The sequence below is a fragment of the Manis pentadactyla genome, chromosome 7, assembly GCF_030020395.1.
Source record: "Manis pentadactyla isolate mManPen7 chromosome 7, mManPen7.hap1, whole genome shotgun sequence".
Classification (NCBI taxonomy): domain Eukaryota; kingdom Metazoa; phylum Chordata; class Mammalia; order Pholidota; family Manidae; genus Manis; species Manis pentadactyla.
The window spans coordinates 107534336-107558740 of record NC_080025.1 but is presented as its reverse complement, the minus strand read 5'-3'; the positions used below and the strand labels follow the sequence as shown (position 1 = coordinate 107558740).

Genomic DNA, 24405 nt, shown 5'->3' with positions numbered 1-24405 from the left:
TTTGTTTCACATATGCTGGTGCTCCTGTGTTGTGTGCATATATATTTAGAATGGTTATATCCTCTTGTTTGACTGAGCCCTTTATCATTATGTAGTGTCCTTCTTTATCTCTTGTTACTTTCTTTGTTTTGAAGTCTATTTTGTCTGATAGTAGTACTGCAACCCCTGCTTTCTTCTCACTGTTGTTTGCTTGAAATATGTTTTTCCATCCCTTGACTTTTAGTCTGTACATGTCTTTGGGTTTGAGGTGAGTTTCTTGTAAGCAGCATATAGATGGGTCTTGCTTTTTTATCCATTCTGTTACTCTGTGTCTTTTGATTGGTGCATTCAACCCATTAACATTTAGGGTGACTATTGAAAGATATGTACTTATTGCCGTTGCAGGCTTTAAATTCGTGGTTACCAAAGGTTCAAGGTTAGCCTCTTTAGTATCTTACTGCCTAACTTAGCTCGCTTATTGAACTGTTATATACACTGTCTGGAGATTCTTTTCTTCTCTCCCTTCTTGTTCCTCCTCCTCGAGTCTTCATATGTTGGGTGTTTTGTGCTGTGCTCTTTCTAGGAGTGCTCCCATCTAGAGCAGTCCCTGTAAGATGTTCTGTAGAGGTGGTTTGTGGAAAGCAAATTCCCTCAGCTTTTGTTTGTCTGGGAATTGTTTAATCCCACCATCATATTTGAATGATAGTCGTGCTGGATACAGTATCCTTGGTTCAAGGCCCTTCTGTTTCATTGTATTAAATATATCATGCCATTCTCTTCTGGCCTGTAGGGTTTCTGTTGAGAAATCTGATGTTAGCCTGATGGGTTTCCCTTTATAGATGACCTTTTTCTCTCTAGCTGCCTTTAACACTCTTTCCTTGTCCTTGATATTTGCCATTTTAATTATTATGTGTCTTGGTGTTGTCCTTCTTGGATCCTTTCTGTTGGGGGTTCTGTGTATTTCCGTGGTCTGTTCGATTATTTCCTCCCCCATTTTGGGGAAGTTTTCAGCAATTATTTCTTTTAAGATACTTTCTATCCCTTTTCCTCTCTCTTCTTCTTCTGGGACCCCTATAATACGGGTATTGTTCCTTTTGGATTGGTCACACAGTTCTCTTAATATTGTTTCATTCCTGGAGATCCTTTTGTCTCTCTCTATGTCAGCTTCTATGCGTTCCTGTTCTCTGATTTCAATTCCATCAATGGCCTCTTGCATTCTGTCCATTCTGCTTATAAACCTTTCCAGAGTTTGTTTCATTTGTGCGATCTCCTTTCTGGCATCTGTGATCTCCCTCCGGACTTCATCCCATTTCTCTTGCGTATTTCTCTTTATCTCTGTCAGCATGTTTATGATTCTTATTTTGAATTCTTTTTCAGGAAGACTGGTTAGGTCTGTCTCCTTCTCTGGTGTTGTCTCTGTGATCTTTGTCTGCCTGTAGCTTTGCCTTTTCATGGTGATTGGAATAGTTTGCAGAGCTGGGACGAGTGACTGCTGGAAGAACTTCCCTTCTTGTTGGTCTGTGGCCCTCCTCTCCTGGGAGAACAGCGACCTCTAGTGGCTTGTGCTGCGTAGCTGTGCGCAGACAGGGTTTCTGCTTCCTGCCCGGCTGCTATGGGGTTAATCTCCGCTGTTGCTGTGGGTGTGGCCTGGCTCGGGCAGCTACTCCAAAGTGGTGGAGTCGCGTTGGAGCAGGAGCGGCTGGGAGGCTATTTATCTCCGTAAGGGGCCTCCCTGCTCCCTGCAGCCCAGGGGTTAGGGTGCCAAGAGATCCCGGATTCCCTACCTCTGGATTAAGTGTCCCGCCCTGCCCCTTTAAGACTTCCAAAAAGCACCTGCCAAAACAAAACAACGACCACCCAAAAAAAAAAAAAAATTTTTTTTTAATTAAAAAAAAAAGGTGGTCGCTCGTTTTTCTTTATTCTCTGGTGCCAGCCTCAGGCCTCTGCTCACCAGTCTTGCTGCCCTGTTTCCCTAGTATTGGGGTCCCTATCCCTTTAAGACTTCCAAAAAGCGCTCGCCAAAACAAAACAGCAAAAAAGCAAAAAAAAAAAAAAAAATGGTCGCGCTTTTCTTATGTCCTCCGGCACCCAGCCTCGGGTGCCCGCTCACTGTTCTTGCTGCCCTGTTTCCCTAGTATCCAGGGCCCCCTGGGCACGTACTGTGTCTGCACTCTGGTCCGGATGGCTGGGGCTGGTTGTTCGGTAGTCCTGGGCTCCGTCTCCCTCCCGCTCTGCCTATTCTTCTCCCGCCGGGAGCTGGGGGGAGGGGCGCTCGGCTTCCGCCGGGCCGGGGCTTGTATCTTACCCCCTTCGCGAGGCGCTGGGTTCTCTCAGGTGCGGATGTGGTCTGGATATTGTCCTGTGTCCTCTGGTCTTTATTCTAGGAAGGGTTGTCTTTGTTATATTTTCATAGATCTATGTTGTTTTGGGAGGAGATTTCTGCTCCTCTACTCATGCCATCTTCCGCCCCTCCCAATGTGCTTAATTTTTGAATATTTTTATCAATAGTCCAAAATTCTGGGTTTTCTAGCATATTTTTATTTCACATCTTGTTAAAAAGTGATATTTATGTAAAGCATATGATTGATTCCATTAACATTACAGTTTAATAGTGAAATGGAGATTACCCATGTAGAAAGAGGATAATATATAGAATTCTTATATTTAGAAGTAGCTGGTAAATACTTCTTTTTCATTTGGTTGTTTATATATAGGAATTTGAACATGCACGTTTTAGTAATTGCATACTCAAAAGTATTTCCAAGAAGAAGCAAGGTTAATGCCTAATAGCTAAGTACCTTAGAAAGACAACCATACCTTTCTCTTGATTTTTGGTACCTAAGGACACCTGACCCACTGATCTTATTCAGTATAACAATTTCTATTAGGTTCTTCTTTATTTATTTACTTATTTTTTATTATTAGGTTCTTTTTAATAGTAAGACCCATTTTTAGTAGCCATGTTGAATATATAGTCTGTTTGAAAACTGTTACAGTTCTTGTTTGGATTTGGCATATTTATCAGTTGTTGACACAGCTAATATTTGGTTGTTTTAATCATCTGCCTGTTTCTCAGTTATGAAATAGGAGGTTCTATGGGGGCTATACATTAATACTTTAATTTCAAATACTTTAATGTTAGTAGCGTGAGCACTTAGCAGATTTATCATTAAGTACAAAATAGGGCAGAGATAACCAGAACATGTTTCCTATTTTGGGTTTCTATAGGGATAGCAACTGAATCTCCATGAACTTGAATGGATTTTTCTTTAATTTTGTGTTTTTGATAAATGTACAGAGGTATTTGTGAGTGGCAAGAAGAATAAAAACTAGAATAATTACCTAAAGCTGTTAACTAAATCTAAATAGCTTTCACATTAAACCAGTAAATGTTCTGCATATTATAAAGAAGAACCTTATGCATGCTTTTAAATTAAAAGTACTCAGAAAACAATGCAAAAAAGTCTGGTGACTTTGAAATTTTATTCCATCATTGACTGTTACTACTGGAAGGCCAGCCACCTTTTCATTTACAGTCTTGAAGGTTTTTAATGATAGTCACACAGGCATTGCATTATGGCTGAAAAGACAAACTTCCAACTTACATTTTTCCTTTTTAAATAAAAAAATTTATTATCTATATTATATCTACAACAGATAAGCTATCATTTGTTGAGCTCTTAATGTCTTAAGAGGAATTTGGAAAAACAAAATTATTGAATTATGTCAGTTTCTGCTTACCTGTGCCTAAAGGGAGTTTTACTTTACCCGTATTTAGGCATGTTATTCCCAACCTTCAATTTGTATAATTAGAAGAAGTTGAAATCTTTCTTTGTCCCATTTCTTAGTTGACGAAGGATCAGAGATTGGTGTATTCGGGCAGACTGCTTCCTGATCATCTGCAGCTGAAAGATATTCTCAGAAAAGTAAGCTTTTCTACCACTGTTTAGTACCAGATACACTCAAGTGTGAAAGGAGTTAGGAAGTTTTATTGATATCTAACAGTTCATTTTTTAGAGACTTAAAATCAACCATTTTGGGGAACAAAACAGGTAAACATGAAACAAAGTAAAGAACATCACAATAGATTCTGATTAGTTTAGGTAACAGTTTTGTGTATCCATCTGATAGTTAAATCTGAAATAGGATTATATATTTGTGTTTAGGAATTTGTCATTATTTGTAAGAAAGCACTATTTACATAACTAGTGCAGGAGTAGAGTGGTCAAGTAGTGGGGAAGGATTTTCATTGATAACAATGTCCTCTCTTAAATCCCCTTTTGACCAAACTACATGATGTTTTAATACAAGTTACTTGGCTTTGGAATTTAATTTCAGGACAGGAAATAGAAGGAGGCCCAGTCAGTCCATTAGTTATTGAACCTTGATTGCTGGTGTACAAAGCTGAAATATATTTCAGTATGGTTTTTGGATAATCAGCTTGAATGCTAGGTATTTTAATGGCAGCTCTTAGCTCATGTTCATTGGTGGAATTTATACTTTTAGAACTTTTCTGCATTTGAGATGTGGCAGAATTGAATACATAGCTTTTATGTTTTGCCTTAGGTATTTGATATAACTCCTAATGTTGTCCTGGATATCTCTAATCTGATTTAGATCTGTACTTTCTCCTGCATGTTTATCATCACCTGTGGGAAACTTAAAAAATCTTATACCAGTGTATTCCTTCTGTTTAGACAGTTGACATTTTAGCTTTGCAAGTGTGACTTGCTCCCATTTTCATTTTAATTATATAGTTTCAGTTTGCCAAAATGGTTTAAAAATCTCTTTCTCAAAAATAGTGGAATTTGCAGCAGATTTTTCTTCCCTCTTTTTTTTTAATAGGCTTTATTTTTTTAGAGAAGTTTTAGGTTCACAGCAAAATTGAGTGGAAGGTACATAGAGTTCCCAGATACTTCTGACTCCACACATGTACAGCTTCCTTCACTAACATTCCACACCATAGTGGGACGTTTGTTACAGCTGGTGAACCTGTACTGACACCCAAAAGCCCATAGTTTACATTAGGGTCCACTCTTGGGGTTGTGCATTCTGTAGGTTTTGACAAATGTTTAATGCCGTGTATCCTGTATTATTGTGTCAGACAGAATAGTTTTACTGCTCTAATGATCCTCTGTGTCCCACCTGTTCACTTTCCACCCTGTTTTTATGCTTAACCTTTGTGCTAGATGCTCTTCAAAGTATAGATTATTTATTATTTTAATTCAAGGTAGTTTGTACATGAATACTTTTTAAAAGGTTTGTGCTGCCAAAAATGGTTTTGGACCAGAAGACTTAAAATACTTCAGTCAAAGGACTGTTGTGGCTCTTCTATAAAACATTTTGAACAATATGTTTACATTTTGAATAGATCTTTGAACTGTGCTTGTTAAAGTCAGTGTATCCCTTTACTCAGTCAAGTGCTGCTATCACCTTTACCTGTTCAGTTGTAAAATGTTTTATGGAAACATCCCCCAAAAGTGAATGAATACTGAGTTAGTTGTGAGTAATATGATCTTTGAAACTAGATTCCTAAGGGCAAACATCTTATTCTTGGATGCTTTTTAATATTCTGTATTCCAAAGCTAAGGGGATGTTGTAAATCAGGGGTGCCCCCTACCTACCTTGCTAGGCATATCTCATGTCATCCTATCTCTGGGAATGCCTTTCCTTACTATCCTAACCCTATTAACTTCTTTTTCTAAACTCCTAAAGCAGTAGTTGTGCTTTGCAGTTTTGTACAAAAGACTTTTATTTATTTCTCCAATCATACTCTAGTGAGATGGTCTGATCTTTTAACAATATCATGAGCCTCTTTAGGGGTGGAGCTGGCTCTTATATCCTTTCTTGGATTCACCTCAGAATTAAGCACAATTCTAGGTTGATTAGGAGGCAGTCAAAAAATTCTGTTTCTCCTAGCTTTGTTTTTCTTTCTTACAACCTGGCATCTTTCTTTTCTTCCCACCTCCTCTTCTTTATAATTCTTTTATTCCTTTTCTTTTCTTTTTTTTTTTAAGTGACTGAGCCATCCTTTGTACTTTTCTGCCATCCTGCCTTTATTTTTTATTTCTCTATTTTATTTCTTGCTTTATGCCTAAGTTTGAATATACTCATGAGATCACTAAGCTAAAATGCCATCCTAATCATTATTGGACTATTTGCCTTTAGTCATAGTTGTAGCCTTGTGGAAATGCATGGAGTATATACAGAATCTAGTTCAAATATACACTCTTCATCTGTGTGTAAGTTTTACAGATGAAACAAGTTTTTGACTTAAAAAAAATAAAAACTATACATCACCTTGCTAAAATTAAGGCAAATGAGATAATGATGAAGTTATTTTTAGTTTCTTTATTATAGCTTCAAATTCTCAAGTAATGGAAATATTTTCACTACTCAAAGTTTGTAAGCCTAAGCCTCAATGTGGCTATTACAGTTTTGATTTTAAGGTGCTAAATGTCTTTATATTGAAGTAATAGATTGCATTGACATAATTTTATAGCACTATTTGCTTCAAGACTCCTTGGTATACAAAGTAATTATTTTTTCATATAGCAATTACTGAGTATTTAAACTATTATTTAAGCATGGAAAAAATGTTGAATTCAAAATAACCTCAAATACTAAAAAGGTAAATTTACTTTGAAATGATAACAATTTATCACAAATAAAATGGCTATGCTCGAAAGGAACTGAAGTTTTGAGTTAAGTATTTCAGCTTAATTACTGACTTTTTGAACTGCATATTTTCCAGTACTACCCTTTAAATATAATCTTTTTTTTAATTTTAGCAAGATGAGTATCATATGGTTCATCTAGTATGTACTTCTCGGACTCCTCCCAGTTCTCCAAAATCCAGCACCAGTAGAGAAAATCATGAAGCATTGGCATCCAGCAGCAATTCTGTGAGTTGGCTTGGGAGCAATAAAATGTTTTAAGTTTTCCGGTTACCCGTTTTTGCCCCTAAAAACTAAGTGAAAAACAGAACAATTGGAGCTTCTGGATTGTGAGGTTTTTGTGTTGTGAACAGCTCAAATGAGGCATTTAAACTTCGTTTTAGAGATCAGTACACACTGTTATCCCTTGAAGCTAATTCCCCATGAGTTATAATTTGCTCTATAGCAGGTCAGTAATAGATCCGATCTTCAGGGTTTAAATATTGAGATTCACAGAAAACAGAATTATTATTTGGTATATAATTTAAAATCTAGGGCCAGTAAAGTTTCAAAAATATTTAAAGTACTTAATACAGTATATTTTAATGTAAGGTGGATTAAAGTATTTAAATTTTAAGTATGTCAAATCTTAAAATAGATTGCTTGGTCAATTCCAGTTGCTGGAGGAAAAATTACATAAACGACTCAGCTCTTTGACACTTGGTTGTTTATTTCTCCCTTCTTATTTTTCCATCTGTCTGAAATTGTTTTGGAATTTTTTTTAATAGCTGAACTTTTCAATATAGACATTCTTTACAAGGTTTGAAGACACTGTCCCAAATCCTTTCATGTTAAGTTGTTTTTGTTTTCCCATAAAAAGTTTGTATGACACCTTTGAAGGTGAGAGAAAAGGATTGGATGAGTGAAAGCTTGCTTTAAACTTCTCGGGTGGAGAACTTGTATACTGTTAAATCTTTCCTTCTTGACAAAAATTTAGCCAAATCTTTAAGGAGGGATGATTGGCAGAGGTGACAACTAGCTGAAAGATTTTCAAGTAGATATTAGTTAACTACTTAAGAAACTAGATCCTCCTGTTGCTATATGTAATTAGTATGGTCTCAATGTTAAATATTTTCTTGTGTCAGCCATGGGAATTTAGCTTACATTAAACTGAAGTATCTTTTATCAGTAAACCCAAGGGTCTTTATATGTTTCCTTCCTTGCATAAGAATGGACAAAACAATGGCACTGACAGAGTTCTGTGTATAGTCTTTGTTGCTTTGTTTGCTTTTTGTTGAGGAAAGAACCATCTGACTTGTCTAGTGGTTCCTCAGCCATGATTTCATGTCATTAGCATATATATTCCGTTTTTGTGTATGAAAATCTAAGTGTCAAAGGGAAATTAAGTTGAATTCTTAATTTTTTATGGCTGAGAAATTCCAGTGGAATTTAAAAATGTCTTAAAAATGTAATCATGAAAGAATTATCTAATAAGGTCAGAAATCATTAGTTCTAGAGAAATTAGGCTGTGCTCCCAAATGACTAGGCCTTTCTTCTGTTAAGTTTTTAATGAATACCATATTATAATGGTCCATTTAGTGAGGAATCTTGCTTTCAAAAAAGAAGCCTTTCCCAGTTTATGTCCCCAAGAGTCAGACTCCCTAATAAGATAGTTGGTGTTTATTTTGTGTGGAGTAACATCTTACAGAAAGGTTTTTTAGTTTTGCAAAAGACCAGTGTCTTTGGGACTTTTTCTACAGCAGAAGTTAGGAAGGTAGACATGCAGAAAGACATCCTGTCAATAGGAAGACATACAGTAAAATGCAATTTTAACAAACTTGGAAGGATTTTAAAATTATGTTGTATCCAGAGCTTTAGAGTGGGAGAACTATGATCTATGTAAAATATAATTGTGCTTTAAATTTACATAAAACACTTGACAAATTTTTTCAAACTACAACAAATTGGGGTGGTCTTTGTTTAAAGTTACATAACCTGTAAGTTTCTCACATCATTAGAGCATGAGAATTTTAAAATTCTGATTGATATCTTATTTATTTTGTTAAAAACATTTGTGGTGGTATCTATAAACTTAGTAGAATTTTATAACTGAAAGGAATCTTGACAATGTAGTGTAATCTTGTTTCTTTTGTAGGAAAGCTGAGGCTCAGAGGCTAAGTGAAAGTTAAAGGTTAAGTTTCTTGTTAATGTCAGAAACCAGATAACAGATTCTAGATCTTCTGTTTCCTAGCATGATTCTTATTGTTTATGACATTGTATTATCAATTGCATGTTATACAGTATCTGGCACATAGTAATTATTTAAAAGAACCAGTAATTAGTGCCATTTTTGATCACTTCCTATGTGTTAGGAATCGTGAAAAGAGCTTTGTATGTATTAATTTAATCTTCACAATTTTGTGTGCTGTTTTTTGTGTTCAGTTACACTATGTCTTACCTTTTCTAGCTGAGAAATGGACTGTTGTATAAGTAATCAATTTTGATTTTCTGAATGCTTAAACTTTTAAACTCATCAGAATGAAAATGTCTATTATGCTGAGCAGAGATTCAATTCAGTATATTTCTAAAATTCAGTCTTTGCAGAGGGATTTCATAAATACCTTTTTAGCAATATGTCTATAATCACATGATTGTGATGAATTAGATCTCTTTGAAGAAATAACGACATTTTTATTTGTAGAGTTCAGATCAGTCAGGATCAACAACTCCATCGTCCAGTCAGGAAACCTTGTCTTTAGCTGCCAGTTCTTCCTCCGAAGGATTGAGGCAACGTACCCTTCTGCAGGCACAAACCGACCCAGCACAAAGTCATCAGTTCCCATATGTAATGCAAGGGTGAGTGAAACTGTGGTAGCTGTGGGCCTCTTCAAAATCTGTTACTCCTGACTTCCATAGTAGCCCCCCTACACTAGTCAAAGTACATTTGAATTTTATTCATATACCTGATTATATATTTTGGAAATAAGAGGGTTTATAGAGCACTGCTTTTGAAAGCTAGTCACACATCAGAATCACCTAGGGTAGTGCTTTTCAGTCTTTAATCTTCCTGCTGATCACCTGGGGATCTTGTTACTATGCAGGGTCTGATTTACTAGGTCCCATGGGACCTGAGATTCTACATTTCCAACAATCTCTCCGGGATGCTAATACTTTCTAATGCTTAGGCCACACTTTGAATATGAAGGATCTAAGTAACTTAAATTTTTTTTTTCTCAGTCTTCCTATAGATCTACTCAGATTAGTCTTCTGGGGTGTTCTTGAAAGAGTATAGGGTCTAGTAAGTAGTTTTTAAAAAATTCTACAGGAATTTCTGATCAGCCTGGCTTGGTAACCACTGAGATAAAGTGAAGCTGTAATGTGTTACGAAGATATGCTAACCATTGCATGTTAATTAGAGTGTTAGAGGAGGTTACTGAAAACACTTGCTATGGCTACCTTATATTTAGCAATTACAGCAGGCCTTTTGGGTTAGGCAGTTCCAGGGGCAAATGCAGTCAGCGCCACAGCGTATCTTTCACACATCTGGGAGAGTAGGATCTTGAATAATACAGTTTGGACCTGCGTTGTCTCTAAAGATAGAGTACCAGGGTACTATGATTTGTTACTTCTGAAGTAAAGGAAACATGAATAAAGCATATCATGTTATGGGACTGCAGTGTTTGGCAAGGCTCCAGATCCATGATGGTGAGACTAGATAAATGGCTAGGACTCCTGAATGGTAGTGTAATACTTATACTACACAGATGAGTGAAATCATTTGATACTTGTCTTTCTCCGCCTGGCTTATTTCACTGAGCATAATACCCTCTAGCTCCATCCATGTTGTTGCAAATGGTAGGATTTGTTTTCTTCTTATGGCTGAATAATATTCCATTGTGTATATGTACCATATCTTCTTTATCCATTCATCTACTGATGGACACTTAGGTTGCTTCCATTTCTTAGCTATTGTAAACAGTGCTGTGATAAACATAGGGGTGCCTATCTCTTTTTCAAACTGGGCTGTTGCATTCTTAGGTTAAATTCCTAGAAGTGGAATTCCTGGGTCAAATGGTATTTCTATTTTGAGCATTTTGAGGAACCTCCATACTGCTTTCTACAATGGTTGAACTAATTTACTTCCCCACCAGCAGTGTAGGAGGGTTTCCCTTTCTCCACAACCTCGCCAACATTTGTTGTTGTTTGTATTTTGGATGGTGGCAATCCTTACTGGTGTGTGGTGATATCTCATTGTGGTCTTAATTTGCATTTCTCTGATGACTAGCGATGTGGAGCATCTTTTCATGTGTCTGTTAGCCATCTGAATTTCTTCTTTGGAAAACTGTTCACCTCCTCTGCCCATTTTTAAATTGGATTATTTGCATTTTGTTTGTTGAGGTGCATGAGCTATTTATGTATTTTGGATGTCAACCCTTTATCGGATCAGTCATTTATGAATATATTCTCCCATACTGTAGTATGCCTTTTTGTTCTGTTGGTGGTGTCCTTTGCTGTACAGAAGCTTTTCAGCTTGATATAGTCCCACCTGTTCATTTTTGCTTTTGTTTCCCTTGCCCGGGGAGATATGTTCATGAAGAAGTCACTCATGTTTATGTCCATGAGATTTTTGCCTATGTTTTTTTCTAAGAGTTTTATGGTTTCATGACTTACATTCAGGTCTTTGATCCATTTTGAATTTACTTTTGTGTATAGGGTTAGGCAATGATCCAGTTTCATTTTCTTACATGTAGCTGTCCAGTTTTGCCAACACCAGCTGTTGAAGAGGCTGTCATTTCCCCATTGTATGTCCATGGCTCCTTTATCATATATTAATTGACCATATATGTTTGGGTTAATATCTGGATTCTGTATTCTGTTCCACTGGTCTGTGGGTCTGTTCTTGTACCAGTATCAAATTGTCTTAATTACTGTGGCTTTGTGGTAGAACTTGAAATTGGGAAGCGAGATCCCCCCTGCTTTATTCTTCCTTCTCAGGATTGCTTTGGCTCTTCGGGGTCTTTTGTGGTTCCATATGAATTTTAAAACTATTTGTTCCAGTTCATTGAAGAATGCTGTTGGTATTTTGAAAGGGATTGCATTGAATCTGTAGATTGCTTTAGGCAGGATGGCCATTTTGACAATATTAATTCTTCCTAGCCAAGAGCATGGGATGAGTTTCCATTTGTTTAGTGTCCTGTTTAATTTCTCTTTAGAGTGTCTTGTAGTTTTCAGGGTATACATCTTTCACTTCCTTGGTAAGGTTTATTCCTAGGTATTTTATTCTTTTTGATGCAATTGTGAATGGAATTGTTTTCCTGATTTCTCTTTCTGCTAGTTCATCATTAGTGTATAGGAATGCAATGATTTCTGTGTATTAATTTTGTATCCTGCAACTTTGCTGAATTCCGATATTAGTTCTAGTAGTTTTGGAGTGGATTCTTTAGGGTTTTTATGTACAATATCATGTCATCTGCAGATAGTGACAGTTTGACTTCTTCTTGACCAATCTGGATGCCTTGTATTTCTTTGTTTTGCCTGATTGCCATGGCTAGGACCTCCAGTACTATGTTGAATAACTGTGGGTGGAGTGGGCATCCTTGTCTTGTTCCCAATCTTATAGGAAAAGCTTTCAGCTTCTCACTGTTAAGTATGATGTTGGCTGTGGGCTTGTCATATATGGCCTTTATTATGTTGAGGTACTTGCCCTCTATATCCATTTTGTTTAGAGTTTTTACCATGAGTGGATGTTGAATTTTGTCAAATGCTTTTTCAGCTTCTATGGAGATGATCATGTGATTTTTGTCCTTCTTTTTGTTGATGTGGTGGATGATGTTGATGAATTTTCGAATATTGTACCATCTTTGCATCCCTGAGATGAATCCCACTTGATCATGGTGTATGATCCTCTTGATGTATTTTTGAATTTGGTTTGCTAATTATTTTGTTGATTATTTTTGCATGTGTGTTTATCAGGGATATTGGTCTGTAATTTTATTTTTTTGTGGGGTCTTTGCCTGGTTTTGGTATTAGAATGATGCTGGCTTCATAGAATGAGTTTGGAAGTATTCCCTTCTCTTCTATTTTTTGGAAAACTTTAAGGAGAATGGGTATTATATCTTCTCTATATGTCTGATAAAATTCAACGGTGAGTCCATCTGGACTGGGGGTTTTGTTCTTGGGTAGTTTTTTGATTACTGATTCAATTTCGTTGCTGGTAATTGGTCTGTTTAGATTTTCTGTTTCTTCCTTGGTCAGTCTTGGAAGGTTGTATTTTTCTAGGAAGTTGTCCATTTCTTCTAGGTTTTCCAGCTTGTTAGCATATAGATTCTCATATATTCTCTAATAATTCTTTGTATTTCTGTGGGGTCCATCTTGATTTTTCCTTTTACATTTCTGATTCTGTTGATGTGTGTAGATTCTCTTTTTCTCTTAATAAGTCTGGCTAGGGGCTTATCTATTTTGTTATTTTCTCAAAGAGCCAACTCTTTGTTTTATTGATTTTTTCTATTGTTTTATTCTTCTCAATTTTATGTATTTCTTCTCTGATCTTTATTATGTCCCTCCTTCTCCTGACTTTGGGCCTCATTTGTTCTTTTTCCACTTTGAATAATTGTGACTTTAGACTATGCATTTGGGATTGTTCTTCCTTCTTTAAATAGGTCTGGATTACTATATACTTTCCTTTTAGACTGCCTTTGCTGTGTCCCACAGAAGTTGGGGCTTTGTGCTGTTGTTGTCATTTGTCTCCATCGATTGCTTGATCTCTATTTTAATTTGGTCATTGGTCCATTGATTATTTAGGAGGATGTTGTTAAGCCTCCATGTGTTTGTGAGCCTTTTTGTTTTCTTTGTACAATTTATTTCTAGTTTTATACCTTTGTGGTCTGAGAAGTTGGTTGGTAGAATTTCAATCTTTTTGAATTTACGGAGGCTCTTTTTGTGACCTAGTGTGTGGTCTATTCTGGAAAATGTTCCATGTGCCCTTGAGAAGAATGTGTATCCTGCTGCTTTTGGGTGTAGAGTTCTGCAGATGTCTGTTAGGTCCATCTGTTCTAGTGTGTTGTTCAGTCCCTCTGTGTCCTTACTTATTTTCTGTCTGGTGGATTTGTCCTTTGGAGTGATTGGTGTGTTGAAGTCTCCTAGAACTAATGTATTGCATTCTATGTCCTCCTTTAATTCTGTTAGTATTTGTTTCACATATGTTGGTGCTCCTGTATTGGGTGCATATATATTTATAATGGTTATATCCTCTTGTTGGACTGACCCCTTTATCATTATGTAATGTCCTTCTTTATCTCGTTACCTTCTTTGTTTTGAAGTCTATTTTGATACAAGTTACTGCAGCACCTGCTTTTTTCTCGCTACTATTTGCATGAAATATCTTTTTCCATCCCTTGACTTTTAGTCTGTGTATGTCTTTGGGTTTGAGGTGAGTCTCTTGTAAGCAGCATATAGATGGGTCTTGCTTTTTTATCCATTCTATTACTCTGTGTCTTTTGATTGGTACATTCAGTCCATTGAAAGATATGTACTTATTGCCATTGCAGTCTTTAGATTTGCGGTTACCAAAGGTTCAAGGGTAGCTTCTTTACTATCTAACTGTCTAACTTAACTCTCTTATTAAGCTATTATAAACACAGTCTGATGATTCTGTATTTCTCTCCCTTCTTATTTATTCCTCCTCCTTTCTTTATACGTTAGGTGTTTTATTCTGTACTCTTTTGTGTTTCCTTTGACTGCTTTTGTGAATAGTTGATTTTATTGTTTGCCTTTAGTTAGTACTTGGTTGGTCTGCTTTCTTTGGTGTGATTTTATTTTCTCTGGTGATATCTCTTTAGCCTTAGGAGTGCTTTCATCTAGAGCAGTCCCTTTAAAATATCCTGTAGAGGTGGTTTGTGGGAGGCAAATTCCCTCAATTTTTGCTTGTCTGGGAGTTAATTCCTCCTTCATATTTAAATGATAGTCATGTTGGATACAGTATTCTTGGTTCAAGGCCCTTCTGTTTCATTGCATTAAATATATCATGCCATTCTCTTCTGTCCTGTAAGGTTTCTGTTGAGAAGTCTGATGATAGCCTGATGGGTTTTCCTTTGTAGGTGACCTTTTTTCTCTCTCTGGCTGCCTTTAGTACTCTGTCTTTGTCTTTGATCTTTGCCAGTTTAATTATTGTATGTCTTGCTGTTGTCTTCCTTGGGTCCTTTGTGTTGGGAGATCTGTGGTCTTCCATGGTCTGAGAGACTATTTCCTCCCCCAGTTTGGGGAAGTTTTCAGCAATTATTTCTTCAAAGACACTTTCTATCTCTTTTTCTCTCTTCTTCTTCTTCTGGTAACCCCATAATGTGAATATTGTTGCATTTGGATTGGTCACACAGTTCTCTTAATATTCTTTCATTCCTGGAGATCCTTTTATCTCTCTCTGCATCAGCTTCTCTGTATTCCTGTTCTCTGATTTCTATTCCATTAACGGCCTCTTGCACCTCATCCAGTCTGCTCTTAAGTCCTTCCAGAGATTGTTTTATTTCTGTATTCTCCCTCCCAACCTTATCTGTTAGCTGTTGCATATTTCTCTGCAGCTCCATCAGCATGGTTATAACCTTTATTTTGAATTATTTTTCAGGAAGATTAGTTATATTTATCTCCCTAGGCCCTCTCTCTGGGGTTGTGTCTGGATGATTCTGGACTGGACCAAATTCTTCTGCCTTTTCATGGGGATAGAGGTAGTCGTGGGCAGGTAGCACGTGTGTCAGCTGGGAGAACAAAGTTCCTTCCTGCTTGCTGGTTGCCTTGCCCTTCTCAGCTGCCCGTGCTGGTTACCCGCACACCTGGAGCAGGCTCTGGGTTAATACCCTGAGCTGCGGCAGGCGGGGCAGCCCAGAGCCCTGCTGGGAGAGGCCAGCACGCTAGGTGTGCTCTCCTGTGAGAACGGTGCCCCTTCGTGCCTCTGCTTGTGCTGGGCAGCTGCTCGCTGGTGGTGGCCCCGGGCCTGGCCCAGGCTGCTGCGTGTGGGGAGGAGGCTCTAGGTGGCTGCTGTGGGCGGGGCCGCTCCCAGGCTTCTCTGCTGGGGCCACTTGGGAGGAGGAATGAACGGCAGGCTGTTTATCGCTGTAAGGGGCTTCAGAGCTGCACTGCCACCCAGGGGTTTAGGGCAACTGAAGTTCCCTGGGATTCCCAGCTGCTGGGCTGAGTGTGCCAGGATGCTTCGGTCCAGCTGTGAGGCCCCTGTCCCTCTAAGACTTTCAAAAAGTGCTTGCTTTTATTTTGTTCCAGAGGAGCTGGCTGCGGGAACCCGCTCGCAGATTTTACTTTTCCATTTCCCTAATATCCAGCACACCATGCACTGTGTGTCTGCGCTCCAGGTGCGGACCACTAGGGCTGGTTATTCAGCAGTCCTGGGCTTCCACTCCCTCCCTTCTCCAACTCCTCTCCTCCTGCCACTGAGCTGGGGTGGGGGGAGTGCTTGGGTCCCACTGGGTCGTGGCTTGTATCTTAACCCCTTTGTGAGATGCCAAGTTCTCGCAGATGTAGATGTAACCTGGCTTTTGTACTGTATCCTCTGGTCTCTCTGTTAGGCGTAGTTGTATGTGTTGTATTTTCAAAAATATGTATGGTTTTGGGAGGAGATTTCATCTACCTATTCATGCCGCCATCTTGTAAAGTTGCTTTTTTAAAGGCTTATTCTAATTTATCGTGCTAGCAGTGGAAGAGTTGGGTTGCTCTTGTACCTTTTGACAATACTGGACTAAAAAAAGCTATCTTTAATTTGCATTTATTTGATGTCCTAATGATTGTTTCCATGTCTGTGAGTTCTTTGTATAAAAAAAGGTGCTACTGTTTATTTATTGTGTGTGTGTGCTTGGATTATTTATTTATTTATGTCACTAATATACACTTACATGAACAACATTGTGGTTACTAGATTCCCCCCATTATCAAGTCTCTACCACATACCCCATTACAGTCACTGTCCATCAGTGTAGTAAGATGCTATAGAATCACTACTTATCTTCTCTGTGCTGTACTGCCTTCCCCATGCACCCCTGCACTACATTATATGTGCTAATCATAATGCACCTTTTTCCCCTTGTCCCTCCCTTTCCACCCATCCTCCCCAGTCCCTTTTCCTTTGGTTTTAGTCCATTCTTGGGTTCTGTGAGTCTGCTGCTGTTTTGTTCCTTCAGTTTTTTCTTTGTTCTTATACTCCACAGATGAGTGAAATCATTTGATACTTGTCTTTCTCTGCCTGGCTTATTTCACTGGATGCTACTGTTTATTGCAAACATTTTTTTCTAAGCTCTGTCTCTTTAAATTTTATGTCAAATATGTTGATTGCTTTTTTTATGCTTGCTTCTGCAGTTTATAAGTTAGGAAAGTCCTTTTTCCTCCAAAGCTTTGGTAAATAATCAATTCTAATTTTTTCTAGATTTTGTGTTTTAACTCTTAGCTCTTTATTTTAGTCCATTTGAAACTTATTTGAATATTTAGAATAAGGTGAAGCTTTAAACTCCCTTCCCCCTATCACTAATTTAGTAATTATTTTTCCCAGGCCCAAATAATAATTCTCTATAATGTTTAATGATTCATCCTCTGCATACATTAAATTTCTATGTAATATGTTTCTTACATAATATTTGAATAATAGCTTAATAATTTTGTGTCAAAGAAATCCTTTATTTCTTGTTTTCTGGATAGTGCCAAATGCATAACATCTTGTCTGAAAGATAATTTATACAACTGAATGGGCCTGGAATCTATCTTAGCAATTACATAGTTCTGTAGTCTTTAACTTATTGGAGAGAAAGGGAGAGGAAGCATACTGGAATCATCTAGGGGAATTTACTAATTTTGGGGGGGGGCAACATATTTTTGATAATCACCTTATGTTTTTGGCTGCAGTAAGTGGGAAGCTATAGTAATTTTTTGTAAGTGATTGTTAGTAGGCTTTTCTTCCCTTGACCTTTAAAAACTAAGTCCAGTCTTCCCATTTTATAGTTGAAGTGTGGTTTGTGTGAGGTTATATTTATTCTTAGTGGTAGAGATTGGTGGAGCCCTACTTTCAGAGTGATGGTTTTTTTCTTAGTTGGGAATATTAAGAACAGTTAAAATATATACCTGGCTATGAATTAATATTTTTGCTCATACTATTTAGGTAGTTTTCAGATTCACTCACATGTATTAGTTTACTGGTGGAAATGCCAAGATCTTTATACAAATATTTTATGATAATTCTGTGCTCCAGTAGCATGGCTTTCTCTCCAGGCTTGATCACTAATTGACATCTTTTTATAAAGGAATAGCTGGGTTAAGGTTTTTTCTCCCAGGATTTGTTCATCAAGAGCTGGGAGGAACTCTCATGGAGGCTTCTTTGCTTTTTCTTCTTAATTCAAGATGTGGGAAAGCTTAGGGAGTAGTGGTAAGGCTATAGTCATGAGGTAGAAGGAACATCTGAGGAGGGGAACCATGTTATTCCTCCAAGGATGGGGAAAGTTCAGGTTGTGGAGGGGAGTTGATACACCAAGTTACCTAGCACAAAGTGGCCTAAAGTACAGTCTGTTTCCAAGTTTTAATGTCCCAAATGCTTCTAAATTAGGTTTCTATAAGCAGTTATTACCAGTTGTATGTTAACAGTCATTTGAATATAAAATTAAAGTTCATGAATTTGTTAATTATTCTTGTCTCACTGAGAATAGACCCAACTAATATCAGCTAAAGGTAAAATTCAGATAATAAGAAAAGGAGAGTTAGAAAATTGACAAATTCTGCATTTAGTTATATGTTTATCCCTATAGTATTGATGTATGTGCATCTCTACAAATCTCACATCATACACTTTGGAGTTGTGTTCAGAGTTAGGGGTAGGGGAGCGTAAAAATAAAAATAATTCACCGAGTACAAACTAACAACCCTATGAGGAAGATTCTATTATTAGCCTCATTTCAGAGATGAGGAAATTGAGTAGAGAAGTTAAATGTGAACTTCCACAAATTTTACTGAATTAATATAAGTTTAATGTGCTTTAAGAATGCATGTATACATATGTTCCACTGAGCTTCATTCTTTAAAAATATTTTACATATTTTATGCTAACTTTTTATTTTATAGCTGATAGCAGCTATGTCTTATTACCAGTGTAAAATATTCAGTTAGTTTCCCCATTCCTCAAATATTTTATCATGAAGTTTATTTTAGCGCTTTGGTTCTTAGGGAGAACGTACTTACTCAAAATGTAAGTATTTTTGGGCTGAAATCAGAAGATAGCAAATGTTCCGCATGACACACATTTTGTGTGCTTTATTTGATTTGCTCTGTTTTCCCATTAAAATTGGGCTGAAATGTTAGTTCTGTGTTCTTGGAGTCAGGGTCATTTTATATAAGCCATGCCTTATTTGAAGAACATTGTAATAGGTGGTTTTCTTTTCAGTAAGATTTAAATACATTTTGTCAGTGGATGACTTGTAATTCAGAAATGAAAAGTCGGAGAAATGGTTTCAGCATCTGGAGCATTAAAAGACTCTTCTTTATCCTTTTATTGCAGAAATGTAGACAGCCAGCTTCCAGGGCAGGCGGCCCCTGTCGGCTTCCCAGTGTACCCTGTGTTCAGCCCCCTGCAGATGCTGTGGTGGCAGCAGGTGTATGCCCATCACTATTACCTGCACTAGTAAGTTACTTGCTTGTGTTTTCCTTTTCTTCTGAAGTAAACTGATGTGAGGTTTCATTTACTGACGTGTATATCCTTGGGTTTTAAAAATTATTGTGAGAAGGAATTTTCAAACATCTCAGAAGATAACTTTATTTTAAATTACTGACTAAAGGACAAAGAGTTCACATCCAGTTGACATCTGCTAAACCAGCAGTCTTTGTCTTCCTCTTTCCCACAGTTATACATAGTGGAACTCAGGTCCTTTCTTTAACATTTTACCTGTTTAAGAGGGGAAAACTTAGGGAAGTTACACTTGAAGGCAACAAATCTATATGAAGAGATAGGAAGCTGAATGAAAAAGGAAATAAAAGGAATTGTATGTCAGGGAGGCTCATAGTGAAGTAGGACTCAGTTGTGGCTCATAGGCTTTGGGACTGTCAGTATTTTAGTAAGTCTTGCATCTGGTCAGCATGGAGCAATCTTAGCGCCGAGTACAGTTTTTCCACCTTCATTTTTCTGGACTTGCTGTGCATTCACATTTCTAGCTTCTCTTTAATATTCTCCCCTTGCTTCTGTGATTCTGTTATCCTCCTCATTCTTTTATTTTTCTGATCATTCATTTTGTGTTCTTTGATAGCCCATTTTTCCCCTTCTTCTAAAAATTGTAACATTCCTTGTTCAGTTAGGTGTTTGTGTACTTACCATGTACCTAGTGGTAGCCTGGTAGGGAAGACAGGATTCAGTCCTGGGCCAGTCCTCTTGGATTTCTTCTGTGGCTTTAGTTGTTAGCTCTCTGTGGACCATCTCCTGTGCTTCATCCTGTATCTCCGCTTAATTGTTGGAAGATTTCTGTAGCGAAGTTTGCCTTGTCCAAATACCCACCCTCCTAAATGCCTTCTCCTTCCCAAATTGTCAGTGATACTGCCTCTTAGTCATTTTCAAGCTCTTCACCTTCATCAGCTGTGATTCCAGCATCTGTTAATCCCTGCACCTCACAGTTACCAAGATGAGTTAATGAGTTGTTTTCTAGCTTCTATATCTTATGTACCCTGTTTTACTTGCAGTACTTTGCCCAGATCTTTTCTTATTTTATACTCACTTTACTGCAATTGTTCTTTCTCCTTTTAGGTTCTTTACTGTATATCATCATACTACTGATGGTTTACCTTGCTTAACACATAATAATTGAGTCAGTCGTTCACTGAAATATCTGATGGCTTTCTTCCAACAGTGTGAAGTCTGTATCCTTATCCTTACCCCAGACCTTACCCCATAAAACTAACCTGCTTTACAAGCTTCATATCCTAATGTTCTCTTGCTTAACCCCTTGGCTCCAGGCCATCTGATTGTATCTTATCTGTTGCCATGGTAATAGTTAAAATTTAAGTGACTGCTTTGAGCTTATTACTCTACCAGATGCTTAATGCCCCTTGCCTCATGTGTAGCCTCACAAGTACCATGTAAGATAAGTGGGGCTTATTGCAGCTTTTGTTAGTCATCAATATACTAAGGTACACCGTTTACCCTTGATGAAATAACTCACCTTTGAATTAGAATATCCATGAGGTAGGAAGTATTTGGAAGCTAACAAGGCCTAAACTGAGATAAGGTATTAGCATACTGTCTTAAATAGGCTTTTGTAGCCTGGGAAACTTCTATTTTATTTTGCTATCTTGATTTTTAAACTTTTTATTATAGAAAAATTTCAACATATGAAAAAGAGGATAATAAAATGAATCCCTGTGTACTCATCACCCAACTGCAACATTTATTAATTCATTGTTGGATAATGTAAAGCAAATCTCAAATATATTATCATTTTACCTGGAGTTTTTTACAAGAACATTTATTCAATCTTTCAGTCAGTCAAATTATAAGCAAACTTCAGGAGCACAATTATTTATAAGTTGACAAGGACCTATACCTGTGTTCTACATATGAAATTTCTAAAAGTCGGGGTTGGGGTTGAGTGGTTGTTATCTGGAATCTAGATAATAATTTAAAATACTAATCCAAGTCACTTACCACTGACTAGATATACAGGGTAATAATTAATGTACATTTTTAGACAAATCTTTTCAAAACATGGGTCTAAGAGAGAGGTGGTGGGTGTGGAATCCCCATGTAGTATAACAAAAGGGGCCATTAGTGAAAAGGCTTGGGGAAAGATTTTGGTCATTACCTTATAATTGAGTGAAAGAGAAAAGATAGTGATTACCATGGCTGTTCCTGTCTCTTCCACCTCTCCCTTAACATCTTAGACTACAAGGCTAAGACCACAGCCTTTCCAGAGCCACTCCTACCATCAGTCTTGGCTCCACTTTTCCACTGGGATTTGTGCTTATCTAAAAAATGTGGTAAAGGAATTGTGATATTCCATGTTAGGTTTATGAAGACTATATATGACTCCTCAGGAAGTTTTGAAAAATATTGTATGATAAAAATTAAAAAAATTTTTATTTTGGTGAATATTTCAGTCAAGCTGCAGTTTCAGCTCAGGCCACATCAAATGCCAACTCAGACCAGCCTGCTGCTTCACAGCCTCTAAATTTGGCACATGCTCCTGGAGAAGAACCCCAAGCAGCCCCAAACCTAGTGGCCCAAGAAAACCAACCCATGAATGAGAATGTTCAAATGAATGCACAGGGAGGTCCACTGCTAAATGAAGAGGACTTCAACCGAGACTGGCTGGACTGGATGTACACGTTCTCACGAGCTGCAATTCTTCTTAGCATTGTATACTTCTATTCTTCTTTTAGTCGCTTTATCATGGTCATGGGAGCCATGGTTCTAGTTTATTTGTGAGTGATGTTCATTAATTTTTTGTGGTTTCCTTTAATTACTCTCTGAAACTGTTTAGCACAGAATCTGGCATGTGGTAGTCTGTAGTGAATGTTGAGTGAAAGAATGTGAATCTTGGGTGTTAGACACCTGGCCCCCAAAGCAGAGCAGGTTATGCTGAGTAAGAACGTGTACCAGATTTGTTCAAAATCAGATTTTTCCTCTACTGTTTTTTATAAAAATTGTTAATTCAGTTAGATATGCTCTATCAGTTATTTAGAACTTGAGCAAGTATACTCTTGCATAAGGATGTTTATTTTTAAGTCCTATAGGTATAGGTCAGTTTCTTTTCACAAGTGGTGTAACTTTCTCTTGTCCACTTCTTCCCTAAGAGGCAAATATATAGTTGAATTTCATTTTGAAAGATAAAAAGAAATTTTATGACACCTGATATGTCTTGACATCTAGCATAGAGCCAGTTAAGCCCATGGTGGACTTAAATTGATTCCTGTTCTGCTGTCATTCCTTTGAGAAGAAAGCTCTTGGCCAGAAGTGAGAAACTGGGTCTTTTCATTTATTACAGCTCTCATCATTTTTCTCTTGTAGGACACTAATGTTTTATAGTGTTACAAACAAAAGTATTTGTGACTTTTCTTTTCTCCTTACTTTACCAAACAGACATCAAGCTGGATGGTTTCCTTTTAGGCAAGAAGGAGGCCAGCAACAAGCTCCCAATAATAATGCTGAAGTTAACAATGATGGGCAAAACGTAAACAACCTAGAACTTGAAGAAATGGTATGCTAATGAGGTTTTTGTATACTTTAAATATAGATGTTTCCTCAGCACCCTAAGAGGACTACATGATGGAGGAATCTTGGGGTGTTCCATAAGTAATTTGTGGAAATGTGCATGACTAAAAGTTGACATATAAATGGTGTGGTTTCATTTGGGAGAATTTAGGATATAATACTGAGTCAGTCATATTTGAGAATTAATTGAGAAGAACTAACATTCTTCCTGAAAAGAGTCTAGAAAGATAATCATGCGCATGGTGAGAATTTATTGTATTAAATTGGCAGTTAGCCCTTTGAACCTGAACGCCAAGGAATTTATCCATTTTGGACTTAACCAAGATTTCAATTTACCAGATATGTACCACTTCCTTATTACATGTCCATATTCCTTCTTTCTATAGGGAAAAATTTAACTGTCTCCTTTTCTGTGACAAGTTGGTGCTAGCTACTCAAGTCATTTAGGAGTGTGTTTCTTGTTTTGTTTGAAAGGAGCGTCTGATGGATGATGGGCTTGAAGATGACAGTGGAGAAGATGCAGGTGAAGATGCCAGTGTGATTCAAAGGCCTGGATTAATGGCATCAGCTTGGTCTTTTATCACCACCTTCTTTACTTCGCTGATACCAGAGGGACCTCCCCAGGTTGCCAATTAGACCTGAAAAACTGTGCCAGCTGCAAAGGAGGGTCTGACTGTACTAAAGTGTTTTAAATAACAGTGCAATTTCAAAAAATTTATTACTTTCTTTTGATCATCATGTACAGAGGCAATTTTTCTTTAGGCTTTTCATGCATATGAATATTTCAAGCACATATGGACTACTAAATGTGTGATATTTTTTTTTAAGGACTCTAACAGAATGTAGTATTACAGTATTGGTCTTACAGGTTTATTAATTTCAATTATGTATGTTATACCAAGATAGACCTATATGTGCATCTTATATCTTTAAAGAGCTGCTTCACATATAAATGTCTATAGCTAATAGCCCAGCCCTTTAATGTGTAATTTGAATAAATGTATCTATTTTCTGTGAATTATCCTGAAAGTTTTAAACAGAATGACCTCATAGTTTTTAATAAAGACTATTATTTATCTAAAATGTGCTACTAGCATCTTACCCAGCCATAAAGCAATAAACTTCTCAATAGTCTCAATTTTGACATTTGAATAAATAATGGAAACTTTCTATTTTAAGGGCATGTATCCCATCAATTGGAATTAGTACCTTAAGAGAAAAAGGCAGCTCTTCAATGGAATTAATAATGATATAAAATGTTTGATACAGGCAGTACTTTTATAAAATATGCTGGAAATTGCTCCCTGTAATTTTTTAAATAAAAGGTCAATTATGGTAAACTGTTTCATGGGGTATCTTTTCAAACTCTTCAGTGGTATACCCATTACACGCAAACATCTGTGTAAATTTCAGTAGTTGTTGGGAAAGGTTGCTGAAGTCTTTGACGTTATACTCACCTCTTTACATTCTGGGTGGATATCTTCTAGTTTTCAGTCTGAAACCTTGATAGTTTATTTAAAAATCCCTCCAAAAAGCAATTCA

At 37.1% G+C, this 24405-nt stretch overlaps 1 protein-coding gene across 5 annotated transcripts in view; it reads left to right on the top strand.

Annotated features, from left to right (window-relative positions):
- HERPUD2 (HERPUD family member 2) overlaps window positions 1–24203 on the top strand; it is a 41500-nt gene extending 17297 nt beyond the window's left edge. The window contains exons 2-8 of one of the 5 annotated variants that reach the window (XM_036897428.2): window positions 3828–3905; window positions 6771–6884; window positions 9337–9491; window positions 19168–19290; window positions 21750–22073; window positions 22732–22849; window positions 23338–24203. In XM_036897428.2, the coding sequence (XP_036753323.1) occupies window positions 3828–3905; window positions 6771–6884; window positions 9337–9491; window positions 19168–19290; window positions 21750–22073; window positions 22732–22849; window positions 23338–23499 (1074 nt within the window). In that variant the 3' untranslated portion in view covers window positions 23500–24203. The remainder of the gene's footprint in view (window positions 1–3827; window positions 3906–6770; window positions 6885–9336; window positions 9492–19167; window positions 19291–21749; window positions 22074–22731; window positions 22850–23337) is intronic. The other 4 variants (XM_036897431.2, XM_036897432.2, XM_036897430.2 and 1 more) reach the window with 4 other exon arrangements.
- Window positions 24204–24405: the final 202 nt, after the last annotated feature.